Raw genomic sequence first — 26,125 nt, 5'->3', positions numbered from 1 at the left:
GTTTCCACCTACTTGGCCTCCGGGTCATATTCAGACCATATTCTTTTGAATTCGTCTAAATGGTGAGGCCCCAGAATGGACCAGTCTCGGGTCAGGTAGTCAAAATTGTCCATGATGACGGCCACAAACAGATTAATGATCTGCAAGAGCCAAGCAGAGGGGAGGGAGCTTCAGCCACAGCGGGACAGATCGGGGTCACCAGCTGTCACACGTCCTCTTACACAGAGGACCTCCAGAGAGGCCATGGAAAATACACACTGTGGAAAACCCAGCATGGACTTCCAGTTTTTAAAGCACCTTCTAATCCCACTAATGTTTTGAGGTCTCCTCCAATGTTCACAAAATATGTGAACTCCTGTCCCCAGGGAGGTTGGAAAACTCTCTCCTCCTAAGTTGTTTAAGGAAAGGCGAGGCTTCTAGCTTTCCAGGATGGCTTTGGTCTTCCCCCAGGAGAGGGCAGGTGGCTGTGTTCGCCAGCCTTCTGATGCTCACTGCAGATTTATAATTTCATTGCCACCAAACAAGTCACTCTGAAGTCACTAAAAGCCATGTGTGCTGGCTTTGATATTCTTAGAAGGGAACCAGTAGCCCTAAGAAGCTGGGGAGGCTGGTAATTACCCAAACCTATTAGCAAGCACCCAGCCTCTGCTTACAAGGAAGGTGGGAATGACACAGGCCTGATTAAATCCAAGTGGAGTCCAGAGGGCTCGTCCACCACCAAGTCTCCCCCGGGGACTGGACGGGGCCAATGGCTGGTCCGCACCCTGTGTGCCAGGCAAGCCTCTGCAAGGTGAGGGGGAGCTGTCTCGGCCACTCACCAGGAACGCACAGAGCATGTAGAAGCTGATGAAGTAGACGATGGCGAAGTTGCTGCCGCATGTGTACTCCTCCCCGGGGTTGTAATCCGACTCGGGGTCGCAGAGCTTCCCCGGGAGGCAGGCCAGCATGATCTCCTGCCAGGCCTCCCCTGTTGCACACCTTTTGTGGAGCAAGAAAATCAAGCAGGGGAAGAGCAGTCTAAGTGGGAGAGGAAGTTGAAGGCTTACACCACTGGGGAGAAAATTCTTCATGAGAGCAACAACTAAGGAAGTTGGGAAAAATCCACTTAGAATTTGGAAAAAAATCTGAAATTCCTACTTATTTTTCAAAGCAACTTATGCCAGTAACTGGAGGCCCTGTTCCAGCTCCTGGTTTACAGCCATCTCTGGATGCAAACACACCAATTCTAGTACAGACAGATGTCCTTCTTCCCTGCTTTAAACACTGACTCTACAATTTTTAAATAACCATCCTCGATTTACTTTGTTGGAAGCAGAGTTAGAAACAACCCAGGCTGCAAATGACTATATGCAGTCTCTGGAGTCATTAGAAATTCTTTCCATGATTTCTAGACAATCTCCTCATTATAAGGGAGTCTATTTACAAAGTTAATTAACTGGGGTTCACACAAACCCCATAACATTTGAAACAGTACCTCTTAGGATAGTCCCCAGTGCTGTACCAAAGGCCTCTACTGTTCTGCTCAAGCTCTCTTCTCTCGGCTGTGTTTAATCGCCCAAGTCCATGCCTAGACACATATCCTACAATGTTCCTGGTGGCCTAGGAGTCCTACAAGCTCCCAGATGGATGAGCCTTAGGACAGCGTGCTCTGAGTGATTGCAGACGCTTGGACAATCCATCAGAGTCCCATGCCTGAAATGCCAGGTCTCTGGTTAAGAATACCAAACAAATACAACCCAAAGCCATTGTGGCCAACTGGGAAAGGCACAGTGGTTTGACAATGCATGTCCTCTGTCACCGTGAACCCTAGGCCAGAGAGGGCTGCACCCCGCCCCCCCAGCCCCCAGCCCTGGCCCAGCTTCAGTCACCTGAAGAGCAGCAGCACCGCCTGGGGAAAGGTCTGGAAGTTGTTGTTCCTGTTGATCTGGTTGTTATCACGCATGGCAACTTTCCCAAACATCTAGGCCGAGAAGTCATCAGGAAACAAGACAGATCTTGTCAAACCACAGACCAGCATGGGAGCTTACTACTTCAGAGGCAAGGAAACAGAGACAGACAGAGATCTCCTACCTGCCGGTTCACTTCCCAAATGCCTACAGTGACTAGGGCTGGGCCAGGCTGAAGCCAGGAGCTGGGAGCTCAATTCAGGTCTCCCATCTGGGAGGCGGTGCCCCAGCTGTTTGGACCATCACTGCTACATCAGCAGGCTGGAGCCAGGAGCAGAGCCAGGAACCAAACCCATGTACCCTGATACAGGACCTGGGCATCCTAACCGGTATCCTAATGGCTAGTCCAAATGTCCTTCCACGTGTGAATTCAGAACTAACTCCGGTTGGTGGACATCAACTAGGGCCTTTCTGGGGCACTTGGCATTTCACTGGTTCAATATCTGCTGGGTGCAACCACACACAGACACTACATTAAACCCTGGCAACAGACAGGGACATTCCCAGCTTCAGGGGGTCCCTACCCAGGGGGAGAGATCCAAAGGGAAGCAGGCCACAACATCCCAGCCCTCATGTAGTGCATGCTGAGATGGTCCAGGCACACAGAAATTGGGGAGTAGGCTCATCTCCCCAAGGCTGGGGGGCTAGGGTCAGGAGAGGCCTGCGGGGCCGGGGGAGGGTTAGTACCTAAGCCTGGAGAAAGGATAAGCCAAAGTCAGGCAACAAGGAGGGCGAAATGTGCCCAGGACAGAGGGAACAGGGCCAGAGAAGGGGCACAAGCGACAGAGGACAGGTGTCCTGGGAGAGTCGAGTGGCGAGTAGCCAAGCAGGAAGGAAAGGCTGGAGAAAGGGTTGGGGTTCGTGAGCGGCAGGAAGCAGAGTGGGCTTGGCCTCCAGGGCAGGTGAGTCAGTGGCTTTTCTCACGGGACTTAGGGAGAAGACGGAGAGTTCAATTTATGAGAGCGCGGTGCCTGGCGAATGCCTGCTGGGGGAGTCCGGGGGGCGTGCAATGCAGCTGACGGGGCGCTCCCACGCCTTGTGCCTTGCGTGAGAACCGACGTCACTTCAGACCCTTCCCAGACACACAGCATCACATGCTGCTCGTGTTCTTTCCTGACTCCTGGTAGGAGGTCCTTGGGACCTGTCAACGCTTCCCCGCCTTCAGGGTGAACAGCGCTCTAAGCACAACCAGCTCTCTGTCCCTGAATCCCTTCACCTCTTTCTCGCTCGCGTGCCTCCCTAAGGATGGCACCTGTGGGGGTAAAGAATCTGCAGGAGCCCCAACACGGGGGCCGGAGCCACACGCGGCCCTCCGACCCCCTCAGCTCCCCGAGCCCACTTGGTGTCAGGGTTCAGCTGTCATCAAGGCCCAGTCCTTCTCCCAACCCCAAGAGAAGTGGGAAGCAGGTTGCAGTCTCTTAGCCCCTGAGATGGGAACTGAGGAAGAGCCTGGTCCCACAGCAGGGGGACTCGCTGGGGACAGGGTTTGGCACAGCAGCTAAGCTGCCATTGGGAAGCCTGTGTGCCACTGCAGTGCCCACAATCCATACGGAGGGCCTGGTTGGAGTCCTGGCTCCTCCACTTCAAACCCAGCTTCCCATTAATGCCAGCTGGTGATGGCTCAGGTGCTTGGGTCCTTACCACCCAAACAGGAAACCCAGAGAGGGTTCTGGGCTCCTTGCTTTGACCTGGCCCAGCCCTGACTGTTGCAGGCAACTGGGGAATGAAGCAATTGATGAAAGATCTTTCAAATAAAATCAAAGTTGTTAAAAATTATTTAAAAAATCATAATGGTCTAAGTTAAGTCCTCAACCACAGTATACGGAAATACTTCCAGTGAGAGTCTCCCATCGTTATGATGCACAACTCTATTTAGAATTTCAACAGACTTTTGCATTATGGATATCTTCTCAGTAGCCCACAACTCAGTAGCTCACAGCACCCACACTGACAATTATGGCTGCATTTCCTATGACATTTCCTTTTCGGTTAGGTCTCCCACTGCTAACACCAACCGAGGGTTTCTCAACCATTTGCTTTTGCCCCAACTGGAGGGGCACGGAAGCTTTGAACTCTCTATGTTCTTCTGGGCCTCTCTAGGCAGGGTGCCCTCCTGGGGAGCTCTCTGCTATGCGGTCCCACCTTTCCCATCTCCTTACCTCTGCAGCAGCCAAAGCATTTGACTAAAACATCATGCTTTGTCTTTCTACTTCACCTGGCCACGGTACATGTTGCCACGGCCTGGGGGCTAGCAGGTGCAAAGGCCCCTCAGGGAACGGCGGCTGGAGCTTACCTGCATGCCAATGACCGCGTAGATGAAGAACAGCATGGCAATGAGGAGGGCGACATATGGAAGTGCCTGCAAGAGACAGTGCATAACCAAGAGGGCAGGATTGAGGCAAAGGGGGAAGGGGAGGCCCTGGAACCTGCGCAGGACAGCTGAACTCTGATGGACATGATTCAGAGGCTGATTCGGGAGAGCTCATCTTGCAACACTGCACTCGGAGGGGCCAGACCACCAGACACAAGGAACAACGGATCTTTACTACCTCTGCTCAACTTTGCTCGTATTACCACACTCTCCGCCCAGGGAAGGAGACTGCTGCCACTTCCTGAACACAAAAGGCATGCAGGTGCAGGGTGTGCGCAGGGACAAGCAGCAGGGACCATCCTCCTCCCTCTCCTGTACCCCTGACTATAAAAGCCGGGGCCCAGTGCTCCTCAGGGAGGCAGTTTCTAGGGGGAACGGTTCCTTCTCCTGGTCTCCTTCACTTGCCACGAGAAATAAAAGGTTCCCTCTGAGCTTTTGCTAGAGATTGATGATTTGGCGCTACCCCAAGAGACCATACTCCTGTGTCTAACGAGAGTACTCAGTTCTGGTCACCGTGATGGCACAGCCATGTGCTTTTCTTCACTTCTGTGTTACAACGAAATGACACTGACAGCAAGGGAGAACTCTCTAGACTCCAGCCCCACGGCCCAAGCACTTGCACGCCTAGTGTGACCACTTTGCAGGCAGGATGTACTTTCATGGTCATGAACACCGTGTTCTAACCCTCAACGTTTTCAACTCAGACACAGCTCTCTTAAATAATGCTTAAACTCCTTACTGGAAATCTTTTATAAAATGAGAACTGCTGAAGCCATCCCAAGACGCTGGGCTTTCAGATGGCTTCTGTTCTCTGTAGTGGGCATATGTGCGGTGGGCGTGGGGAGCCATTGTAGGTAACATTGTGCAGGGACATCTTTACATAAGGTCACCTTGCTTCTGCGGCAATGTTTCCTCAGGGTCAAGTCTTAGAAATGGAATTATGGGGTCAGCGGGGAAGAACCACTTTGTGGCTGTTGCTGTAGAATGCAAAAACACCTTTCTTAAAAGGCACACCTCAGGCCAGCATGGTTCAGCAGGTTAAACTGCTGTTTGAGATGCTGGTATAACACAGGGGAACGCCAGTTCGAGCCCCAGCTGCTCTGCTTCTGATGCAGGTCCCTGCTAATGCACCTGGGAAGGCAGCAGAGGATGACCCAAGTGCTTGGACCTCTACCACCCACGTAGGAGACCAGGATGAAGTTCCTGGCCCCTGGCTGCTGGCCCAGTCCTGGTTGTTGCAGCCATCTGGGGGAGTGAACCAGCAGAGAGGAGACCTCTCCCTCTCTCTCTCTCTCTGCTACTCTCCCTTTCAAATGCACACATACATTCTTTTCTTTAAATGTAAACCTTCTGAAAGGATCATAGAGTTGTGGGTGTGTGTATGTGGGGGGGTTGGGCCAGCGAAGAAAAAGCAGCATCTGGGTAGTCGCCCATCAGGGTTCTCTCCAGTGAATGCAAATATAATCTGTGTGTGTCTGGTCAGACCACAGTCCTTTGATCCAATGTTCCGCAATGGCTTTTCTCCCTCATCGTATCTGGCCAACATGTGCACGTGCGTGGCACACCTTGGGGGACACCCAGAATGCATGCATGCTGAAAGTATCTACTTTCTCAGTCCCCCAAGGAAGACCACCAGAAAGCCAGTGACCGGCAGGTGGACAGCCACGCCACCTCCTCGAGACCCGTGCCAGGGTGTTGGGGCACCAGCAGCCCGGCCTGCTGCAGTGGCACTGTGCTGACAGCTCATCTGCCACAGAGTCCCCCTGGCTGAGTTTCCGGTTTCCCCAGCACAATGCCTGCCTTTTCTTCCCAGATCTCCAAATGTTTACAGTTTAGTTGGTCTAATTTCTTAGTGTTCACGAACTGCTCATCTGTGACATGGTTTTCTTATCGAGAGTAGGTCAGATCACAATAAAAGGGGAATGGCATTTGGGCAACACTCAGGATGTCCACATGCCAAACGGGAGTGGTTGGGGCTGAGGCCCAGCGCTGCTTCCATCTCCAGCTTTCCTGCTAATGCAGGTGCTGGCTCAAGTACTTGGGACCCTGCCACCCCCATGGGAGACACAGACTGAGATCGGGGCTGTGGCTTCAGCCTGGCACAGTCCTGGTTGTTACAGGCATTTGGGGAGAGAACCAGCAGATCAAAGAGCTCCCTGTCTGTCCTGTCTCTGTGCCTTTCAAATAAAATAGAAAAAAAAATTTTAAAGTTTAATAATTTCCTTCAAAAAGGAATAGGAGTACTCTTACACTACTACATGAATTTGATCTATTTTTAGAGCAGTTCACAGACAGGCTTTGGTACGCTACGCACCGACAGGTGTTGCAGATTTCATGCCAGGCCCAGAACGAGGCTCTCCCGCCCGAGCCCCTCTCCCGCTCTGTCCTGCTGCTTCCAGAGCTGCACCCGCTGCCTCTCCACCTCATTCTGCCCGCAGAGCTGGCGAGCGCCCTCCTCTGAGCGTCTGCTCCTGTCCTCCACCCCGCGACCTGCTCACATCTCACCACGGCAAAGTGCTTCCCGGGATGTAACCCTACTTTCCATAGACATGGGTTTGAGCTAAGTCTGGACTCCCCCCCTCTGTATTTCTGGATAGTTGCATTTGTTCACGGGACCACTTGTCACTGTCAAACTAAAAAACAGTCAAGTACTAAAGAAAATGAAGACGCACAGTCCACCTGCTGATGCTGGTGCGTGTTCATGAATTCCCTACGTGGGGGCACCTTTTAACAACGATCTACATCCCTCAGCTCTTTCAGGGACTCACTCCCGAAGACTGGAACATCTGGGCTAGGGTTATTGGAAGGGACAGGAGAAGCCAGCTCTGCTCGGGAAGGAACTAGGTCCCGGCTACACCAGCTTGGAGAATCACAGGTGGTGAGTGACACAGGGGCTACGCCTCAATGTCCTGAACTCTGTGAACCTGCCAGGCACTGGATACCCCAGGGACTGGTGACAGCACGCTGGCCCTGGGACGGGGATTTCTGACCCCTGCCTGGACTAGCCAACGGGCAGGACTGCTGCAGCAGCGTGAGAAGCCATCCTACAGGGAGGCCACTGGGCTCCCAGGGGGTCTGCGGGACCCTCTCTCAGTGCCCCACCACCACTGCGAGCATCCCAGGGAGGACTGGAGGGCCCAGAGACTCCACGTCTCTCTCAGTCTTGGCAATGCTGCACGGATCTCTCAGCTCCAGGGCCTTCCCGCTTCCTCTCTGATTCACCACAGTAGTGCCGGGCTGGGCCTCCCAGCGCTGCCTGTTCTCTGCTGACTGTCACGCAGAGGGAGCTGGGGGCACAAGACGGCCCAAGCCTTCCATACGTTTTTTTTTTTTTTTTGACAGGCAGAGTGAATAGTGAGAGAGACAGAGAGAAAGGTCTTCCTTTGCTGTTGGTTCACCCTCCAATGGCCACCATGGCCGGCGCATCTCGCTGATCCCAAGGCAGGAGCCAGGTGCTTCTCCTGGTCTCCCATGGGGTGCAGGGCCCAAGGACCTGGGCCATCCTCCACTGCCTTCCTGGGCCATAGCAGAGAGCTGGCCTGGAAGAGGGGCAACCAGGACAGAATCCGGCACCCTGACCGGGACTAGAACCCAGTGTGCCGGCGCCGCAAGGTGGAGGATTAGCCTATTGAGCCGCGGCGCCGGCCCATAAGGACTTCAAAGGCGACCAGAGACGCCCTGGGCACGGCCCTTACCTGAAAGGACTTAATGAAAGTCCACAGCAGTGTCCGGATGCCTTCTCCCCTGCTGAGAAGCTTCACCAGTCGCATCACTCGGAAAAGACGGAAAAAGGTGATGGAGATTCTATTGCTCTCTTCAGAGTTCTGAAGGGTTATCATGGAGAGATCAAACCCAGCGGAAAGTAGAACATGCAACACTTTCAGAGAAACAGCAACAGATGCAAAGGTGACAGAGGTAAGAACTGGAGATGTGTGTCTAGGGCCTTTCCCACACCTTACGAAGCGTGAATGAAAGGAAAGTTACATGCTAACGACACAGGGCGTGGAGAGCTGCGCCCACACAGACATGCATATCCACGTGTTCTACCGTGGGAGAGGAGCGCGCTGGGCCAGCCGAGGGTGCTGGACACTGACAATGAATGCCAACCACTGCACACATCGCCCTGGCAGGACAGTCACGGAGGATGCACAGGAGCGAGTGGAGAACTGGACATGGTCAGATGGACTCAAGGAACAGGCCCCGCCCCGGGGACTGGCCACTGATCTTACCCCAGGTGTAGCAGTTGGGACAGGGACATTTTCACTTTCAGTTGGCTTTAAGAAATCAAAGGGTGAAAATATATTAATGAACTGGGAAGGAAGCAGTGGCTCAGGGACACATTCTCCCCTTTGCAAAAAGCGTGTGGTTGATGGCTTTCAGCAGCACACCTGCTCCCTCCCTGAGCAAACGCCAGTGGCTCTGCTCGGAACCAGACTTGGGAGCAGTCACGGACACGGGCACACACATGCTGTTGCTTTCTAACTCACATCCCAGGATGGCCGGCACTACGGCCAGGCTCAAGGTGTCCCTGCGGACGGACACACACAGGGTGTCCCTCTGCCTCTCGCTGGGGAGACTAGTTGGTTCTCTTTGCTTGGCCAGGCCTCCTAACCCCCAAGGACACAGCCACTCCAGCAGCGGCATAAATAGGGAAACCACCTGCGGTCCACAAATCACATCTGTCCCCAGGGCGCCAAATGCCGCTGACCATGACCTTTTTGGCTGGGCCACTGAATAACTGGAAACTCTTGAGTCAGCATGGTGGGGGAGGGAGGCTGGTTTCCCTACAGAAGCCCTCCCTGCCTGACCCGCAGTGCCAGCTGCTCCAGACAGGACCAGGCTCTGCTCTGCCTGACTCTTCGGCAGAGATGGGGTAGACCAGTGCACTCCTCTTAGGCCTTGGCAGATCCCCTGATACAGACTGTGTGATGGCTGGCGCTCCTCTAACATTCCACTCCCAGGGAGCCCAGGGATCCTGCCTCACTCCCCTTGGTGACCACTCCAGTATCTTACACTTGTGGGGTGCTAAGTGTTGAAGAGAATGCAAGGACATTGGAGGCACCAGGAGTGAACTCTGAATTCAACAGTAACAGAAAACTGACCAGAACCTGGATGGGTCAGCCCCTCTTCTCCCTGCAACTTCCGTCACAGCAGCTGGTCTGCCGGAAACGGATGGAGGGAGCCTAGCTAGCATGGCAAGGATCCTGGGGAGGCTGTGTGGATGGCGAGGTACTGGGGCTAAGGCAAGTGTGTGCAGGCACAGATGCTCACGCCGCCTGGGGCACTTCCCTCTCTGGGGACAGGAGGAAGGCACTGGTTCGCTTCTGAAGCCTCTGTCTCACAAAGAGACCACTTGACACAGGACCTCCTGAGACCCAACAAACGACTCGATAAAGTTCACAGGAAACAAGAGGCCTGGGCCCATCAGAGGACAAGTGGGACTCAGCAGTGTGCCAGCGCAAACCCAGGACGAGCAGGTTCTTCTGGAGCTACGAAGTGGGCCCCGCTCCCTCTGGGCTGCTCAGGACGTAAGCTCTGCCAGGGGCTTGTCTAGGCAGGGTCACAGTTTTTGTTTTCCTCCTCTATCATCTCATATCTTCCTAGAGAGACAAATTTTTTTTAATATTCAGATTTTAACAAATGAAGGACTTAGACTTCATTTTCCAAAGCTCTCATTGTCTCCTACACTGCTCTCCCTAAGGACTGTGCAAATGGAAGCATCACTAGGCTGGCCTGTGTGTGTGTGCTGCACAGCCCTGGCTGGCCTGTGTTCGTGTGTGCATGCACACCCCTGGGTGGCCTGTGTGAGTGCTGCACGAACACCCCTGGCTGGCCTGTGTGAGTGTGCAAACACCCACGTCCCTGGGTGCCTACGCTCAGGGTACTACAGTGTGTCTTAGACAGAGAACTCAATAGCTGTGCCACTGAAATGCTTGGGAAGAAACTCTTTCTGGCCACCGCCTGGCCCAAGCCCCTGCTGCTTGCCCACCCCCACTGTGCTCTGTGACAGACCACTCACGACCCCCATCCTTAGGTCATGTGAGAGCCGGCAGCCAAACTGACTTAGGAAGCGCCCGTCTCCTTTTCAGTGGATCTCTTTGGATGACAAGTCACGAACTGTGAAATTCACATTCTCATGGTGGGGCAGACAAGAAGGTAGAGGCAGCGTTGGTGGAGGGACAGGGCAGCACGACATGCGAGAAAGCGAAGAACAAACCACTCCAAGCTGCATGCACCCCAGTGTGGCCTGTGACCTCCCCCACCCACCCCTGCCCCCATGCCAGCGGGCATGGGGGGGACTGGCTCAGAGGAGGAGGGGGCCGGCAGCACTGGGGGGATGGTGCAAGTTGCCAAAGTATCTCACACACTGGAAGGATCCTGCAGATGGCTTTGCCCGGACTACAGGTGTCTGAAGGGCTGGCCAGCCCTCCGTGTGGGCTGACTCTGAAGCTGCTCAGGGATCTTTATCGAGATCTGAGGTCAAAGTCCCCACCCTACAGATTCTTGTGAAATTGTCTGGGGTGTGCCTTTGCTTTGGGAATTTTAAAAGCCCGTAAGCGATTCTCATGTGATGCCAGAGCTAGGAATTTCAGTCCCAGGCCGGGGTAAGCGTGGACCAAAGTGTTCAGCAGGGTGCTTCCCTTTAGGTTTGAGCGGCTACGCAGAGTGGGGCTACTGGGAAAGCCCACCCAGGCGGGCAGAGCTCAGCTGTGGCTTCTTTTGGAGTTGAAAAGGTTCAGGACCCAGACACCAAGAGATTGAAGGCCATCGCCATTGTCCTTACAAGGGACAGAGGAGCGAGGCGTGGAAATGAAAAGAACTGGGGAGGTGCATGGGGCATGTGAGGGAGCTGACACTGTCCCTGGGTCCTGGGAATCACCCACGGGACACCTGCAGGGCACATGAGACTGGGGGAGAGCTGGCTCCCTGGGTAGCTCTCTAGAGACAGCCTCGAGGGGCTGGATACTCGGCTTTCTATCTCAGGCTTTGGACGAGACGACCTTCCTAGGGCCTCTCAACCCCGCCATGTCACTTCCTTCAGCCTGGTTCCTGGCAAAGGCTGAGAACCTGGAGCTGTGGGCTGGACCATCTGGCCATGGGTTCAGGACAAGAAGAGGACCACGTGGCCTCAGGCCACCTGATGCAGCTGGGGCGATTTTGCAGTGTGCGGGCGTGAGCTTCCTACTGCCAGCCCACGTGCTCCAACAGCAACAAGTCCCCTGCGGCTTCTCAGCCACAAGTTTGCCTCCCGAGCAAATGTGCTAATGGGAAAAGATGGAAGGCCAGTGACGGCTGGCCCTGGGTGCAGGAAAACGCACTGCTGGGTCAGGCCACCGTCCAAGGGACCAACGGATACGAAGTGGGGAGCAGACGGGAGCCCAAAAGTTGCCGCCTGACACTTCAGCAGCGTGATGGAGTTCTGACAGTCCAGGAAGAGCCACCGAACTGTGGACAAGCAGGGAGAGGGACGTGGAGGGGACAGTGGGTACAGCGGGCTCAGTGAGCATGCGAGGACGTTGCCAGGGGCCATCCAAAACGTTTCCACAGAAGGCACAAAAGCGAGCTTGGGTGCTCATTTCTGGGCCAGGTCATCCATTGCTGAAGACCCTGGTGGCAAAGTCACAGAGCCACCCACATGTGACTGCCCAGGAGGGCCCCAGCTCGGACCCCAGGGCTGGCAGGGAAACAGTTTAGATGACCATGACCGATCCTTAGCACGTCCTGTGAGACTCAGTGGAAACCAAAGGGGAGGGGGAGCCAAAAACAAGTATACAGTTCGAGAAGTGCTTTTGCTCTGACAGTGACTTCACCGCATAAATGTTTATTGTATACTTGCCGCTACAATTTTCTAAAAACAAAACCAACATGAAAATTGATTAGGCAACAGAAAGGAAAGATTCGCAGAGTCGGGGGAGAGAGAGCACAGCAGGTTCAACACTGCAAAAAAGGATGATGGATGGCAGCTGAAACCAGCCAACAAGGGACCAGGGGTGTACATGCTCAACTGATCTGGGAGCTCAGGGGACAAGGCCACCAAGGAAGTGACATGCACCATGGCCCTGGTGTGTGTGAGGATGAGGGTGCAGGAGGGAGGCGTTCCACTCTTACATGTTTATGCCGTCAGAGGTTAAGGATACCAGTCGTCTTTACCTTTGTGTCTCCCCAGAGACTGGCCCAGGCCCTGCCAATGGTGGATGCTCAACAAACATGGGATGCAAGAAAAAATGAGAGGAGGCCTTGAGCATCCTCCCGGTGCAAGGCCCAGTGGAGAAACACTGAGCTCTCTCTTCAGTGCGATTCTATTGGCCCAGGGTGGGGAACCGGCATTGCCACGGCTGAGGAGTACTTGGTCTCAGGCTACAGCTGACCATGGAAGAAGTCACTGATGGAAAACACAGCGGGGAATTTCCAGCAGTGCGGTTGGGGGAGTGTAACTCAATGCCAGCTTCAGCCCCATGCCTGTCCTGCATAGATATCCAACATCAGACCCAACTAGAAAATCCCAGGTGGAATCGCTCCTATCCTGACTAATGCAAGGAGAGGCACAACAACACAGACACTGACAGGCAAGGCTAGGCTGCAGAGCACAGCTGCTGTGCGAGCAGCAGAGTCAGCTCCCAGCACATGCGAAGCAGCCAGGAAGCCGGATGCATGCGGGCCCTGAGCGCACCCAGGCCACACCTGCCAGCCAGCATGTGGGCCAGCATGACAAAGCCGGGTGGCCAATTGGTGACATCCCGGTACCCAGAAACTCAGCACTTTAAGCACTGAGAGCCCCCAGGGGGCCTGCTGATCATAGTTGATTGCATTTTCACTTCTATTTTACACCATCTCTGACTTACACAAGGGTGTGCTCCCAGAACTTTTACGTAAGCATTCCTCAAGGAAGATGGGCAGCACCTTTCTCTGGAGGCGATTAACCGGCAGATGTTGGCCATGAACTCAGTGCACAGCCTGTGGCAGCCCCAGTTGGGGTGCGTTTGCTATTCCACTGGCAGGGGACTGTTTCATAACAAAGCATCACTTACACAGGAGATGTGGTCACTTAACAACTGACTTATGGACTACTTTGCATAAAATGGAATTCATGTAAATCCAGGCTCCAGGAGGCTGGGAAACGTCTGCACTTGGGCCTTGCAAGAGGCCACTGCAGAGTCTTGCTGTGGGATGAGCTTAGGTGTGAAGAGGCTTAAGTCACTCTCCTGGCAATGCCTGAGCATCCATTTCAATGGTGGCGTTGAAAATCCACCCTGACATTAACACCCTTGCACCTCCCTAACAACCTGGGATTTTTAGTGCCTACTTTCCCCAGTATTCAGATCATTCTCTCACCAGAATACATCTGTGAGGCAGAGAGGGCAAACGGTACTCACCCATTTAACCCATGGGGGAACTGAGGCCCAGGTGCAACCAATCAGTGAAGGGCCCGCACTATCGTCATCTGACACAGGCTGTCTGGGTACCAGGATGGACCCGACAACCCTTAGCTCCGCAGGTATCAGCCAGGTGGGGCAGGCGTGGGGGTTGGGACAACACAGAACAGAAGCCAACACTGCACAGCAGACCCTCCCCATGCTCTGCCCCCCCCCCCCCCATACACACACTGAACACTATTAGGACTCACTAAGGACCTGGGGCAGAGCAGGCAGACGGAGTCCTGTCTGTATGCCCCAGGCCTTCTGGTCTGGGCTGGGGCCAGACCACGGGAGCCAGGAAGGAGGCGGTGCTCCCCTTTCTCTTACTGTTGAAGGGGGTCCTCAGGATGCTTCTCAGGGAGGGGAGGGTCACTGCCCTGCCATACTGCTATGCACTCGCTCCCCCACCAAGGGACTCGACAGATACCTTGGCCCTGGCACACACGAGGCCCCCTTCCCCTGGGCCTGAGTAGTCCTCCATCCCATCGGCACTGGCCTTCGGAGAGCCTGGGACGCTCCCCAGTGACACCAGACTCGGATCAGGATACGGGTGGGGACATGAGCAGCTAGCTACCCCGTGCTCAGGACCCGGCTGTGGAGTCTCCCTCTTGTGCCCTCACAGAACCACAGTGGCTCGGAGAGCACACGTTATCAGGTCCACTTTGCAGGTGGAAAAACCAAGGCACGAGGCAGTCAGGTGACCAGCTATTGTCACAGAGCTGGGAATGATGACATTCACACACTCACGCTGAACTGCTAGCCTTTGAGATGTTAATGAAACGCCTAAAATACGGTTTTAGTTTCAGAATGGCAGTCTACATATCACTTCCTCTTTTTCAGGAGAAGCAGATGGAGATGAGGTGAGGGAGGTGGGGGACAAATTGGCCTGGGTCTAGGAAAATGAGTATGTGTTGTCTGTGAGTCACAAGGTAGGGCTTCTAGCGCCTGCTACATCAGACTTAATGCAAACACCACATTACAGGACACAAAGTTTTCTACTTACATTTACTTCAGTTATAGCAATATCAACGACGCTACCCACAACAATTAAGGCATCAAAAGTGTTCCATGCATCAGTGAAATAGTGCTGTTAGGGCAAGCATTCGGTAAGCCACAGAGGGGAGGAAGCACAAGGAGAGAGAAGAAAAGGAGTGTTATCAGAGGCAACATTCTAGCATTATACTATCAGCTACCTGAAACACCGTCCTGAAACAAACATATCCTAGATACATCGCTTTGCGTAAGGCTTCTGACCCAGCAGATAAAGATGACAGGGGACCCCCTATCTCACGTGGCCTACGAGCGCTCCGGGGAGGTCAGTCTGCCTCAAGGTCACTGCAGCTACCCTCCAAGGCTTTGTCCCCACGGCTCTCGTTAGGAAAGCCTTAGTTTCGGGTCAAGTGCAGTTGGGATCTGTGACTTGTCCAGGTGACGCCACGGCAGGGCAGCGAGCAGAATGTGCACAGATAGAGGAGAGAGGACACAGGCGGGTGGCCACACCGGCTGCATACTCACGTCCGCTTCGCTGAGCGCCACGTCTATGATGCTGCCGATTACGATGAGGGAGTCAAATGTGTTCCACGCGTCACTAAAATAGCCCTGGACAGAGCAGGCAGGGGCAGACATTCATGAGCACGAATGAAGGAAACACCACACGGAGCACGGGGGACTCATCAGAGCCTCCGCAGCACCCATGGCAACCAGGAGGGGTGGCAAAGCCAAGGGGAAGGCGACAATACTGCCCGCTGGTGGAAAGGGGCACAGAGGTGTGGCTGTGCACCTGCACAGGCTAGGGTGTGTGCATACGTGTGCACACGCACACATACAAATGGACGCACACACACACATACACACACCACAGACCCATCGTCCTGAGCGGCACCAAACCCAACCAAGCAGGACGGTAAGACAGGGGGAGGCCTTCGCCTTCTGAGCTGAAGGGAGAGGAAGGCTTTCCCACACCTGCCCGAGGTTCCCCCCACCTGCCCGCTTCTCCCACTCGAAGCGCGATCTCATGAGGCATTGCACCTGCTCCCATTTCTCTGCCCCTTCACCCAGCAATGCCCGTCCAGCTAGCACTGCAAAGGCTGTGCCCCATGGCATAGGGGCACAGCAGACACATGGGACAAGGAGACAGCTTACAAGAGACAGACACAGAGCTGTGCACAGGGGCTCGGCACAGTGACGCCAAGGCAGGTTTCAAACAGTTCATGGAAAATGCGTACTGTGAAAAAAAAAAAAAAACTACACATGGATTCCAAGTTGTTTTGGCACCAAGAGAAACTTAATTCAATTTTCCATGAGCATTCAGAAGTAACCTTGTCCAGACAAAAAGTACTGAGAGTGAGGAGATATCTGAGGGTTCCCACCGCCTTCCGGGGACCCCAACGTTGGCCACTCTTCACCTCAATCAACTTGGGCTCTCTTCCCTCCCCTCTCCAGCACAAGAGGACTCCACACCAGTCCTCAAAAACACGGCCAGGTTCTTCACCATCACCTGATGCCTCTGTGCTCACTGCCTACATTCACCCCAACTCTAACCGCCCAAGGTCACTTCCTCCTTCAAGGTCAGAGCCACACCAGCTCCCTGATGGAACCTTCCGGGCCCTCGTGATCACTGCCCTCCGCAGGGTGCATTCCAGATCTCTCTGGTGCCTCCATCACTGAGTCTCAGGTCTTAGCCTGCAGGTTCACCACACTACAGATAAGTGTGCAGTGTGTTCTGTCCCCCACCTCCACCTGCCACCCGAACATTCAGCCCAGAGTCTTCCATCCATGTGCTCCCCATGTGGCAATGTCTCTTTTGCCACCTACTTGCACCCTAAGGGTCACCCAGCTTTGCTTGGTTGTTTTTTGAGGAGCTCCCACTTTGGGGCAATCCTGAAGGCACCGCATCGCTACGACTGTGACTCAGCGGTCCGCGTGTACCTGGCACATGTGCTGGGATCAGCACGGCAGGTACCAATCAGTGTCTGCTATCTCCTGGCACCACTGGGAAGCCCTCAGTGGGAGGGGTGGTGGGCCCCTGAGTCTTCTCAGAACAGGTTTTGGAAATACAAAGTCAGGTCAGAGGGAGAGGGAGAGGGAGAGGGAGAGGGAAAGGGAGAAAGAGAGAGGTCTAGCACGCACTCAACTGGGCACATTTAGCATTGTTTGAAGGAAACCAGAATGGCAGGTGCTTTGAAGTGACAGGTCCCAGGAACTTGTGATCAGCTGCAGGCTTGGCAGGAGCTAACACAGGACCACAGCTTTCTGTGACACCACAGACAACGTGGACGTGTCGACTATCATAAAACCTGGAGTAGGGATGTTTAATTGAACTTCCTGTTAAGCCCTCCAGATGCACTTCTGTGCAACCATGACACTCTGCTTTTGAATGTCATCCTAAATTAAGATTTCCCCACCAGTTACCATATCTTTGAGCATCTTAGCCTCTCCTCCCCTCTCACAAGCTCAGGGCCTCACGGTCTCCTCTCTCGGCAGTCTCACAGGTCAACAAAACGAGCCTGCACCAAACCTGACAATCTGTGCGTGAAAGCCTATGGAGAAGATCCCCTTGAAAAACAGCACAGCCCACCCCTCCCAGCTTTTCTTTTCGTGAATCCAGGAGTGTTGGCTGGCTAAACGGAGGGCTGGACTAGCGACACTCAAAGCATGACTCAGAGGTGATCAGAAAAGCTAGCCCCAGGCCGGGACGGGACACACTGCTTCCTTCACAGAGCAGCGTTATCCGCTGCAGGGTGGGCACCTGGTGTGGTGGTTAAGACACTGCGTGGGCTGCCTGCATCCCATATCAGAGTTCAAGGCCCAGTTCCCCTGCTGATTCCAGCTAAAAAGCTGACGCGGGGAGCCGGTGCTGTAGTGCAGTGGGTTAAAGCCTTGGCCTGAAGCACCTGCATCCCATATGGGCACTGGGTCAAGTCCTGGCTGCTCCTCTTCCGATCCAGCTCTCTGCTGTGGCCTGGGGAAGCAGAAGATGGTCCAAGTCCTTGGGCCCTGCACATGCAAGGGAGACCTGGAAGAAGCTCCTGGATCCTGACTTCAGATTGGCTCAGCCCCGGTCATTGCAGCCATCTGGGGAGTGAACCAGTGGATGGAAGACCTCTCTCTCTGTATGTCTCTACCTCTCTGTAACTCTTTCAAATAAATAAAAAAATCTTAAAACAAATCTGGTGCAGAACCTGGGAGGCAGCAATGAATGGCTCAGAGAGCTGGGTCCCTACCACAGGTAGGCAACCTGCACTGAATTCTTGGCTCCTGGCTTCAGTCTGGCCCAACCCAGCCCCTGCTGCTGTGAGCATTTGGGGAGTAAACAAGCAGATGTAAGATTTTTCTCTCTCATCTCTCGGCACCTCAGATAAATAAGTAAACAAAAACTCAGCTGAATGAAACAGTGCAGTGGAGTGTCACTGATGGACCCAGGCTGTACACATGTAAGGTCCTCTTTAAATTCATTTACATCAGCCGGCGCCACGGCTCACTAGGCTAATCCTCCACCTTGCGGCGCCGGCACACCAGGTTCTAGTCCTGGTTGGGGCACCGGATTCTGTCCTGGTTGCCCCTCTTCCAGGCCAGCTCTCTGCTGTGGCCAGGGAGTGCAGTGGAGGATGGCCCAAGTGCTTGGGCCCTGCAACCCATGGGAGACCAGGCGGATCAGCACAGTATGATGGCCGCATCGCGCCGGCCGCGGCAGCCATTGGAGGGTGAACCAATGGCAAAGGAAGACCTTTCTCTCTGTCTCTCTCTCTGTCTACTCTGCCTGTCAAAAATAATAATAAATTTATTTACATCACTGCAAACAGCACCACAAAAGCTCAAGGCAGCATGGTGATGCTTTCTGTCCTCCAGGGAGGACCCAATACCTTAATCAAAGGCCTGACTATGAGCAGCAAGGAGCAGGCACACTTGGGGGTGGACCTGTGGCACAGTGGCTAAGGTGCTACTTGGGGTGCCCACATCCCATACTGGAGAGACTGAGCCCCAGCTTCTCCACTTCCAATCCAGCAGCCTGCTAATGCACCTGACAGCTCAAGTAGTTGGGTCCCTGCCACCCAGGTGGGAGACGAGGATTGAGTCCCAGGCTCCTGGCTTCAGCCTGGCCCAGCCCTGGCTGTTAAAGGCATTTGAGAAATAAATCAGTCGATGGGAGAGCTGTCCCTTTGCCTTTCAAATAAATAAAACTAAATAAATAAAACAGAAAAGCCCAGTACCCTCCCTTTTCTCCTGCTGTTTGGAGCACACAGTGTGGCCCTGGGTCCATGCCACACCCTCTGCCTCTCTCTTGTTACTAGATGTGACTTACTGAGGCCAAAATCACCAGGCTCTCTCACTTGGGGGTTTTATTATGGAACAGTCCCCCTCCCCATCCTCTGTGTGTATGTATGTGTGTGTGTCTCTGTGTGTGTGTCTCTGTCTCTGTGTATCTGTGTGTTTGTCTCTATGTATGTGTGTGTCTTTCATTACCAGGAGGACCCCCTTTAAGTCACTCCTGTCAGCCTGTGTGCTCTTCTCTACTGGAGCAATTCTGGGGCACTATAATGCATAAATCCATTTATGTTAACAGACAGGGGGTTAATATTTCTTTTGGGTCCTGGAACTTGTTGGGAACTTTGACTTTCTCCCCAGAAAGTGCCTCACACTCAGAAAATTGAGCCCACGTCCCACTGGTTCATGGCACTTCTGATGACAGGAGTCTTGAGGTACCACAGGTGGCTGGTACCACAGGCTCTGAGCAGGTGGCCCTGACGGGAGCTCAAGGGAGGCAGGAAAGGCCGCCATCCCTTTCCTCCCACACACACTTGGCCTGCTTAGTCGCCTCCTATTTAATAAGATAACTGTCAAATAGGCATGACTCACTTTGCCCGCCTTTCCCCATCCAAGGCACGGGAAGTCAGGACACAGGCCCACCCCCATGTTCGCCCACCACTGAATTCTGGGGCCAGAGCCTCTTGAGTGGAAGCAACAGTCAAATTATTATTCATGTTATTATTATTATTATTTTGTCCAGCTCCACCTGCCTGAGCAGATCAAGCAAGTCAGCCCCTTGCAGACACCCCTACCATTTAGAAACTCTGACTGGAAACGGGAACCAGGAACTGCAGTAATGTGGGCCTTAGGGCCAAGGAGCTCCATTATTTCTAAGAAACGTGTTCATTTTTAATCTAAAAACTATTTTTCAGTTGAGAAATAGACACAGCGAGCTCTCACCCACTGGTTCTCTTCCCAAATGCCCAACATGGCTGGGAGTGGACTAGGAGGGCTTAAGCCAGGAGCCGGGAAGTCAATTCCAGTGCCCCACATAGGTGGCAGGGACTCAGACTGCCTGAGCCATCACGGCCACATCTGAGAGTCTACAATGACAGGAAGCTGGAGTCAGACGCCAGAGAAGGCAACAGAACCCAGGTATTCTGACGTGGGATGTGGGTGTATTACTCGCATGTTAACCATCAGGCCAAACGCCAGCTCCTGTGAATCCTGTTGTGATTGCTAATGTCTGTCTCCTGCTCAACAGTGGGCACAGCCTGGGCCCTCGCTATTCCTAGAATAAAGGGGTAATATTTGCAGAACAGTTGCAAATGGGAAACAGGAAAACCAGTCCAAGGTCAGGTGCATTTTGCTGCCAGGATCCAGTCTCTTCTCCAGATCTGAGGAACACACAGAAATGTCCTGGCCTTCCATTCACCATAGCAGCTGGTCACTTAACAACTTCTAGCAGCGGCTGTCTGGGAGTGTCTGATCCAGGTGATGGCCCCACATGCCAGCTTTTCATAGAAACTATGACGAACATAAGCCTTTCCCAGTTTAAGTGGTGTCTCACAGGAGAACAGAAAACCAAGGAGTGTCTTATGCCAAGAGCTGTACCTACAGGCTCCTCCCTCTAGCGCTTTGTTCATTCCACCTGTCTTTCCTGGGAAACAGGTAGCAGGCCTCAAGGGAGGCACTGTGTGCGCAAGACCAAGCTCAGACCTGGAGCAGCTGTTCATCGGTGAATGAAGAGATGGACATAGGGCCGGGTTGATAACGCATGCCAAACATCTCAGATGCACACAGCAAGGGCAGGGCTAGCTCCAGCTGTGCCAGCAGGGATGGTGTCACAGAGCAGGTACAGACAGGCCTCCAAGGACACCAAGGCAGAAGGAAGACTTCCAGTGCCTGTGGACTGGCACATTTGGGGACCAGGTAGGGAAGGACTGGCAGGGAGAAGTGGCAGGAAATGAACCAGACATGTAACTGGCCAGGGTTTCATGCAGGACTTTTGAGTGTTAGATTGAGAGAATTATGTTCCTCCTCAATCAATAGGTGGCTGGTGCCAGAATTCACTGCAAGAGTGGCCTGGTCCACCAAGGGTTTGCAAAGGGAAAAGGTGGCGAAGGCAAGGGTGGAGGCAGAGGCAGGGAAATCCCTTGGAAGGCAGGAGAGAAACCGGCGGGCAGGATTGCAGAAGCCCTGTGCCCAGGTGCTTTTCACAAGGAGACAAGAACTGGGGAGAATGAGTGTGGGGAGGCCCTGACACTGCAGGGATGGGGGGGTGGACAGAGTCCATCAGGATCCCAGAGTGGCATTCTAAGGACATGGAGATTTGGTCTCAGGGACTCTGGCGCCGTGGCTCAACAGGCTAATCCTCTGCCTGCGGTGCCGGCACACCGGGTTCTAGTCCCGGTCGGGGCACCGGATTCTATCCCGGTTGCCCCTCTTCCAGGCCAGCTCTCTGCTGTGGCCCGGGAGTGCAGTGGAGGATGGCCCAAGTCCTTGGACTCTGCAACCCATGAGAGACCAGGAGAAGCACCTGGCTCCTGGCTCCGGATCAGCACGATGCGCCAGCCGCAGCAGCCACTGGAGGGTGAACCAACGGCAAAAAGGAAGGCCTTTTTCTCTGTCTCTCTCTCTCACTATCCACTCTGCCTATCAAAAAAAAAAAAAAACAAAAAAAAAAAACAAAAAAAACCAAAAAACCTCTCCTGAGATCAGGCTGACGGCCCTTGTGGACTTCGTGGCACTGTCTTCAGCTGGATTATGTCACAGATGAGGAAGGAGGGGTCTCCTGGGCTCTGCTGTTTTGGGGGAGGGGGGTGGAGGGGAAAGGTCAATGGCCCAGGCTTGGTTTGTTAACACCAGTGAGGAGAAAGACAAGAAAGTTCAGGACGGGTTTTTAAGAGAGCTTTGCTACTTGGTGAGTCGATTCTCTCCCACGCGTGCAGTCACGCGTGCAGTCCCGTGTACCCTATCCCCATAGGTGGACGCAGCAAGGAGGCCTCCCAGTGCGGCGACACAGCTGCTGCTCTTTTCCAAGTTCTCTCTGTGCAGGCGAGCGGCCTGGCCATTCAGACACCCACATCCCGTAGCAGAGAGCTCAGGTTTGATTTCCGGCTCCAGCATCAGACTCCAGCTTCCTGCTGATGCAGAGCCTGGGAGGCAGCAGGGAAGGCTCCTGCCACCACAGGAGAGGCACGGACAGGTTCCTGGCTCGAGCCCAGCCCTGGCCACTGTGGTCACTGGGGACTGACTCAGCGTATGGGAACTCTCTCTGTCCATCTCTCTGCCTCTCAGATAAACACAGAAACATATTTCTGTCATCTGTGGAAAACAGAATTAAAAGATAAGATTTTTAAAATGCACTCTCGTGCATCTCACGCTACAAAAACATCTCGCTGAGTGAAACTACAAAGCTGTTGCATTTCTAGTGGAAATCACCCATTTTGAAAACTCTGATCTATCGGTACTGATTATAAGCTGGTTACTCATTTCTCCTGGGTGACCCTGTCTGCTCACACACAACCAAGCTCTCCTCCAGGTTTGGAGGCTTACTGTGCGAAGCGGACGCAAGCAGCCGTTTGAGATGTGTGCCCCAACACGCACGCACATGTACACATGCTCTCAAACACACAGGCTCGTGTGCACACACACACACACGCTTCTCCTCAACTCAGAGCCTAAGCCCCAGGCGAGGGAAGACAGGCCACAGGGCACTTGGGCAATGTCGCACAGCTGTTTTCCAGGCACATTTCTCAAGTACTTGCCACGCTCTTGCTTTGTAACCTTTTCCATCAGTCCTGGCACATATTGTCGAAAGGAGTAGACAGAGGCAGGAGGGAAGCAAACCAAAATGTCAAAGGAAAGTAGGATGGATTGGGGAAAGCAGGGCAGGTCGATGTGTACAGGCATGGACAAGTCACAGTAGGCAACATCTGGCCATGCATAAGGCGCCGAAATTTGACCCCACTGCAATCGCCCCCATTAATCACTTACAAAAGTCCTTTCTTTTTGGTCCACAAAGATCTGATAAAGTTTGCAGAGAAATTAATTCAAATCAAAGAAAGGAACAGTATGGAATTAGAAGTTAATGGAACCGTGGAGTACAGGGAACCAGCTAGTTCTTAATCCACATCTTGCTGACATTGGTGTTGTCAGATACCCAACACACAGAGAGCCAGTGGACGGGGCACTGGGCCCTGTCATTTTTCCCGAAGAGTTACGGGCGCTGCTAGGAAAGAGCGTGAGGTCACACACCCCCCAGCTCGGCTCGGCTCCTCTGTCTAGGGTTTCAGCATGAGGGGGCCTTACTGCTTGACGGTGATGATGGCAATGCCAAGAGCGGTGCCAGCAGACCGTCTATGCACGTCTTCCGAGCACTGCCTAGACAGAGATTCCTCACTGCTCACCACGGCCTCCTCCCACCGGCAGAGGCCATCGAGGCTGACAGCAGGGAGGTGACCACTTTTAACAGGGCAAGTGGCAGGGCTCTGGGCGCAGTCCAGTCCTGGAACTGGGCTCCCCGACACTGCCTACACTGCCGCTCACCCCGCAGCCATCGGCGAGCACGGCTGGAGATCACTCCCTCCCAGAGGGGACCCAGCATGCTGAGTGGTCCGACACAGCTGCAGAAACCCCACATCCTGTTCTGTCTTAGAGGCCAGGGAAATCTTTCTAAGGGAATCGCAAGACGGCCTGGCTGGAGCGTGCTGTAAAAGGTCAAAGGGATGCTACAGATCCAAGGCCACATCTGTACGCTGCGAAGCTGAAAGTGAAAAACGAGGGCGAGTTCTTTCTGCGGGGCCAGGTTCAGACGTCTTCCTTGGGGCTCAAGTCAGGAGGCAGGGCACGACACGCTGTTCCAGAGGCAGAAAACCCAGGCCCGAAGCCCCCACTCTACGGACTCCCCGTTCTCTCCTCCCTTCTTGCCCTCAGGACCCATCGCGTGAGGTCGTGTTTTTGCAGAGTTCTTTTCCCATGTGTCTACGGAGGCCCTCGCCAGATTTCACCGCTCTCGGCTCGCGGCCAGCACCGGGCTGCCTAATTCAGGCAGCAAACGGGGGCTTCCCTGGGGTGAGCTGTGAGCGGCAGCCTCTGCAGAGTGGGGCCAGCAACTCACCTTGGGCTTAAACGCGATGACTTTCAGAACCATCTCGACGGTGAACACCCCGGTGAAGACCATGTTCAGGATGTCCATGGCGTCGTTGAACATTTTGGACTGCTCGTAGTGCTGCATGGGGAGACAGAGGCAGGCGGCTCAGGGTCTCGGCTGGGACCCTGCACCCTCGCCGGCGGATGCTCCCGCCCGCTCCCAGCACTGGCACTGCGCCGCGAGGTCACATGGTGAACTCCCACAAAGCGCAGGGCTCTGTGACAAGATGAGGATGACTGAATGATGAAGGGGAAACGCTCAGGACAAAGGGAATCTACCCCCTTCTTCTGGCAGGGCTTACAGTCTGGCCCTCGGCCGAGGCACACGCAGGTGCCTCCACAACGTCTACAAACAAAGGCAGAGTGTGGTTAGGGCTAGCTTCTACCCGGCAGGTCTCTGTTCAGTAGAAGACAGAACCATCTGGCCCTCGTGCTTTTCCCTACATCAGCACTGGGTCCTTCTCATTCAAGAAGAACCCTTCCATCAGGAGAAGTGCCAGAAGCGTTGGTGCATTGGCCCTAGCTACCTTTCGACCCACTTCCCAGACAGCACCACGAGTTGGTTTGATCTATTCAAGTCAGGCAGCAACTGCCTCTGGACCTTGCTCTTTGCTTCGTGTCCCAGGGCATGTCCACTGCGAGTCACCACACTATAATGTCACCTGGCTAATCACAGCGTGCTTAAGTCCTTGCGTCTGAAGTACAGAAGCGGCCGTATTTCAAGTCCGACCGCACACTTCATGTTCTGGAAAATTCCTCTCCCTTCCCCCAGAGCCCCTGAGGAATAGGCACGCAGCTCGGGTGCCTGACATAGACTTTATTGTTGACGGGGGTGTGATGGATATTCCTGTGTTACCAATGAAGAAAGCAAGGCTCAGACTCCCAATGACTTTCTCAGGAGCACCTGTTGTGCAAGGGATGCAATCAGGATTGAAACTCCTGCCTGTCCAACCCCAGAGCTTTGGTGTCCAGCCTCTGGCTGGCCCCAGGAGGCCACAGCGAAGGAGGACAGACTCGAACGCCACACTCACTCACGCTCCAGCACGCCGCCACCTGGCGCCAGGTGGCCCAGCCATTCCTAACACCAAGCGATCTTGAATTCCTACCGTGACGACCGTCAGCCAGGACGGGACTCTGGCCACACCACAGCCCACACTCATCAGAAAAATCACGCCCCTGCTCTCGCGCGTGGGGCAGCGCTCCGCCCTCAGCATTTGGGGATCGGGGCTGTGCGGAATGCCCAGACCTGACCCCCGCGGCTGTCTGCATTTTTACCTGCATGGCCAAGCAGAGTGTGTTGAGCATGATGAGGACAAACATCATGTATTCGAAAGGCGAGGAGTTCACCACGTACCAGAACTTGTACTGGTAGGGGTTTTTGGGGATGTATCTCCGCAGGGGACGTGCTTTCAAGGCGTATTCAACGCACTGACGCTGCAACGGCAGAAAGGGGGGAGATGGGGTTCTGAGCACTTCCAGGGACACAGACCCAGGGGTCCCCTGCTCTGCGAGAGCTCACTCGGCACCTCCTGGGCAGGGCGTGCAGGCCACGATGAAAACACTCTGCGTCACTCAAAAAGGGCCGCCCCCCCAGCACCATCTGTGCTCAGCTCAGCCACCGTGGGAGTTAGTGGAGCACCCACTCTGGTTACTAAGAAAACCATGCTTCCAAGCTCTTAGCTGTCTTTGCTGAGGACCTGCAGTATACACATGGGGACTGCAAAAATATGTGGAAAGTGGAATTGAAAGATAAGCTTACTTGGAGCCGGCGCCGCGGCTCAATAGGCTAATCCTCCGCCTAGCGGCGCCGGCACACTGGGTTCTAGTCCTGGTTGGGGCGCCGGATTCTGTCCCGGTTGCCCCTCTTCCAGGCCAGTTCTCTGCTATGGCCCGGGAGTGCAGTGGAAGATGGCCCAAGTGCTTGGGCCCTGCACCCCATGGGAGACCAGGAGAAGCCCCTAGCTCCTGCCATCGGATCAACGCGGTGCGCC

At 54.2% G+C, this 26,125-nt stretch overlaps 1 protein-coding gene across 5 annotated transcripts in view; it reads right to left on the bottom strand.

Annotated features, from left to right (window-relative positions):
- CACNA1D (calcium voltage-gated channel subunit alpha1 D) overlaps positions 1–26,125 on the bottom strand; it is a 505,293-nt gene that overhangs the window by 32,211 nt on the left and 446,957 nt on the right. For 3 of the 5 annotated variants that reach the window (XM_062201090.1, XM_062201096.1, XM_062201095.1), the window contains exons 28-35: positions 25,410–25,568; positions 24,103–24,213; positions 15,249–15,332; positions 8,013–8,141; positions 4,240–4,305; positions 1,869–1,960; positions 819–978; positions 13–140 (exon numbers count right to left, since the gene is read on the bottom strand). In XM_062201090.1, the coding sequence (XP_062057074.1) occupies positions 13–140; positions 819–978; positions 1,869–1,960; positions 4,240–4,305; positions 8,013–8,141; positions 15,249–15,332; positions 24,103–24,213; positions 25,410–25,568 (929 nt within the window). Of the gene's footprint in view, positions 1–12; positions 141–818; positions 979–1,868; positions 1,961–4,239; positions 4,306–8,012; positions 8,142–8,546; positions 8,592–15,248; positions 15,333–24,102; positions 24,214–25,409; positions 25,569–26,125 lie in introns of all 5 variants that reach the window. The other 2 variants (XM_062201094.1, XM_062201093.1) reach the window with 1 other exon arrangement.

This window comes from Lepus europaeus, chromosome 9 (genome assembly GCF_033115175.1).
Source record: "Lepus europaeus isolate LE1 chromosome 9, mLepTim1.pri, whole genome shotgun sequence".
Lineage (NCBI taxonomy): Eukaryota > Metazoa > Chordata > Mammalia > Lagomorpha > Leporidae > Lepus > Lepus europaeus.
This window is presented reverse-complemented; position numbering and strand designations above follow the sequence as displayed.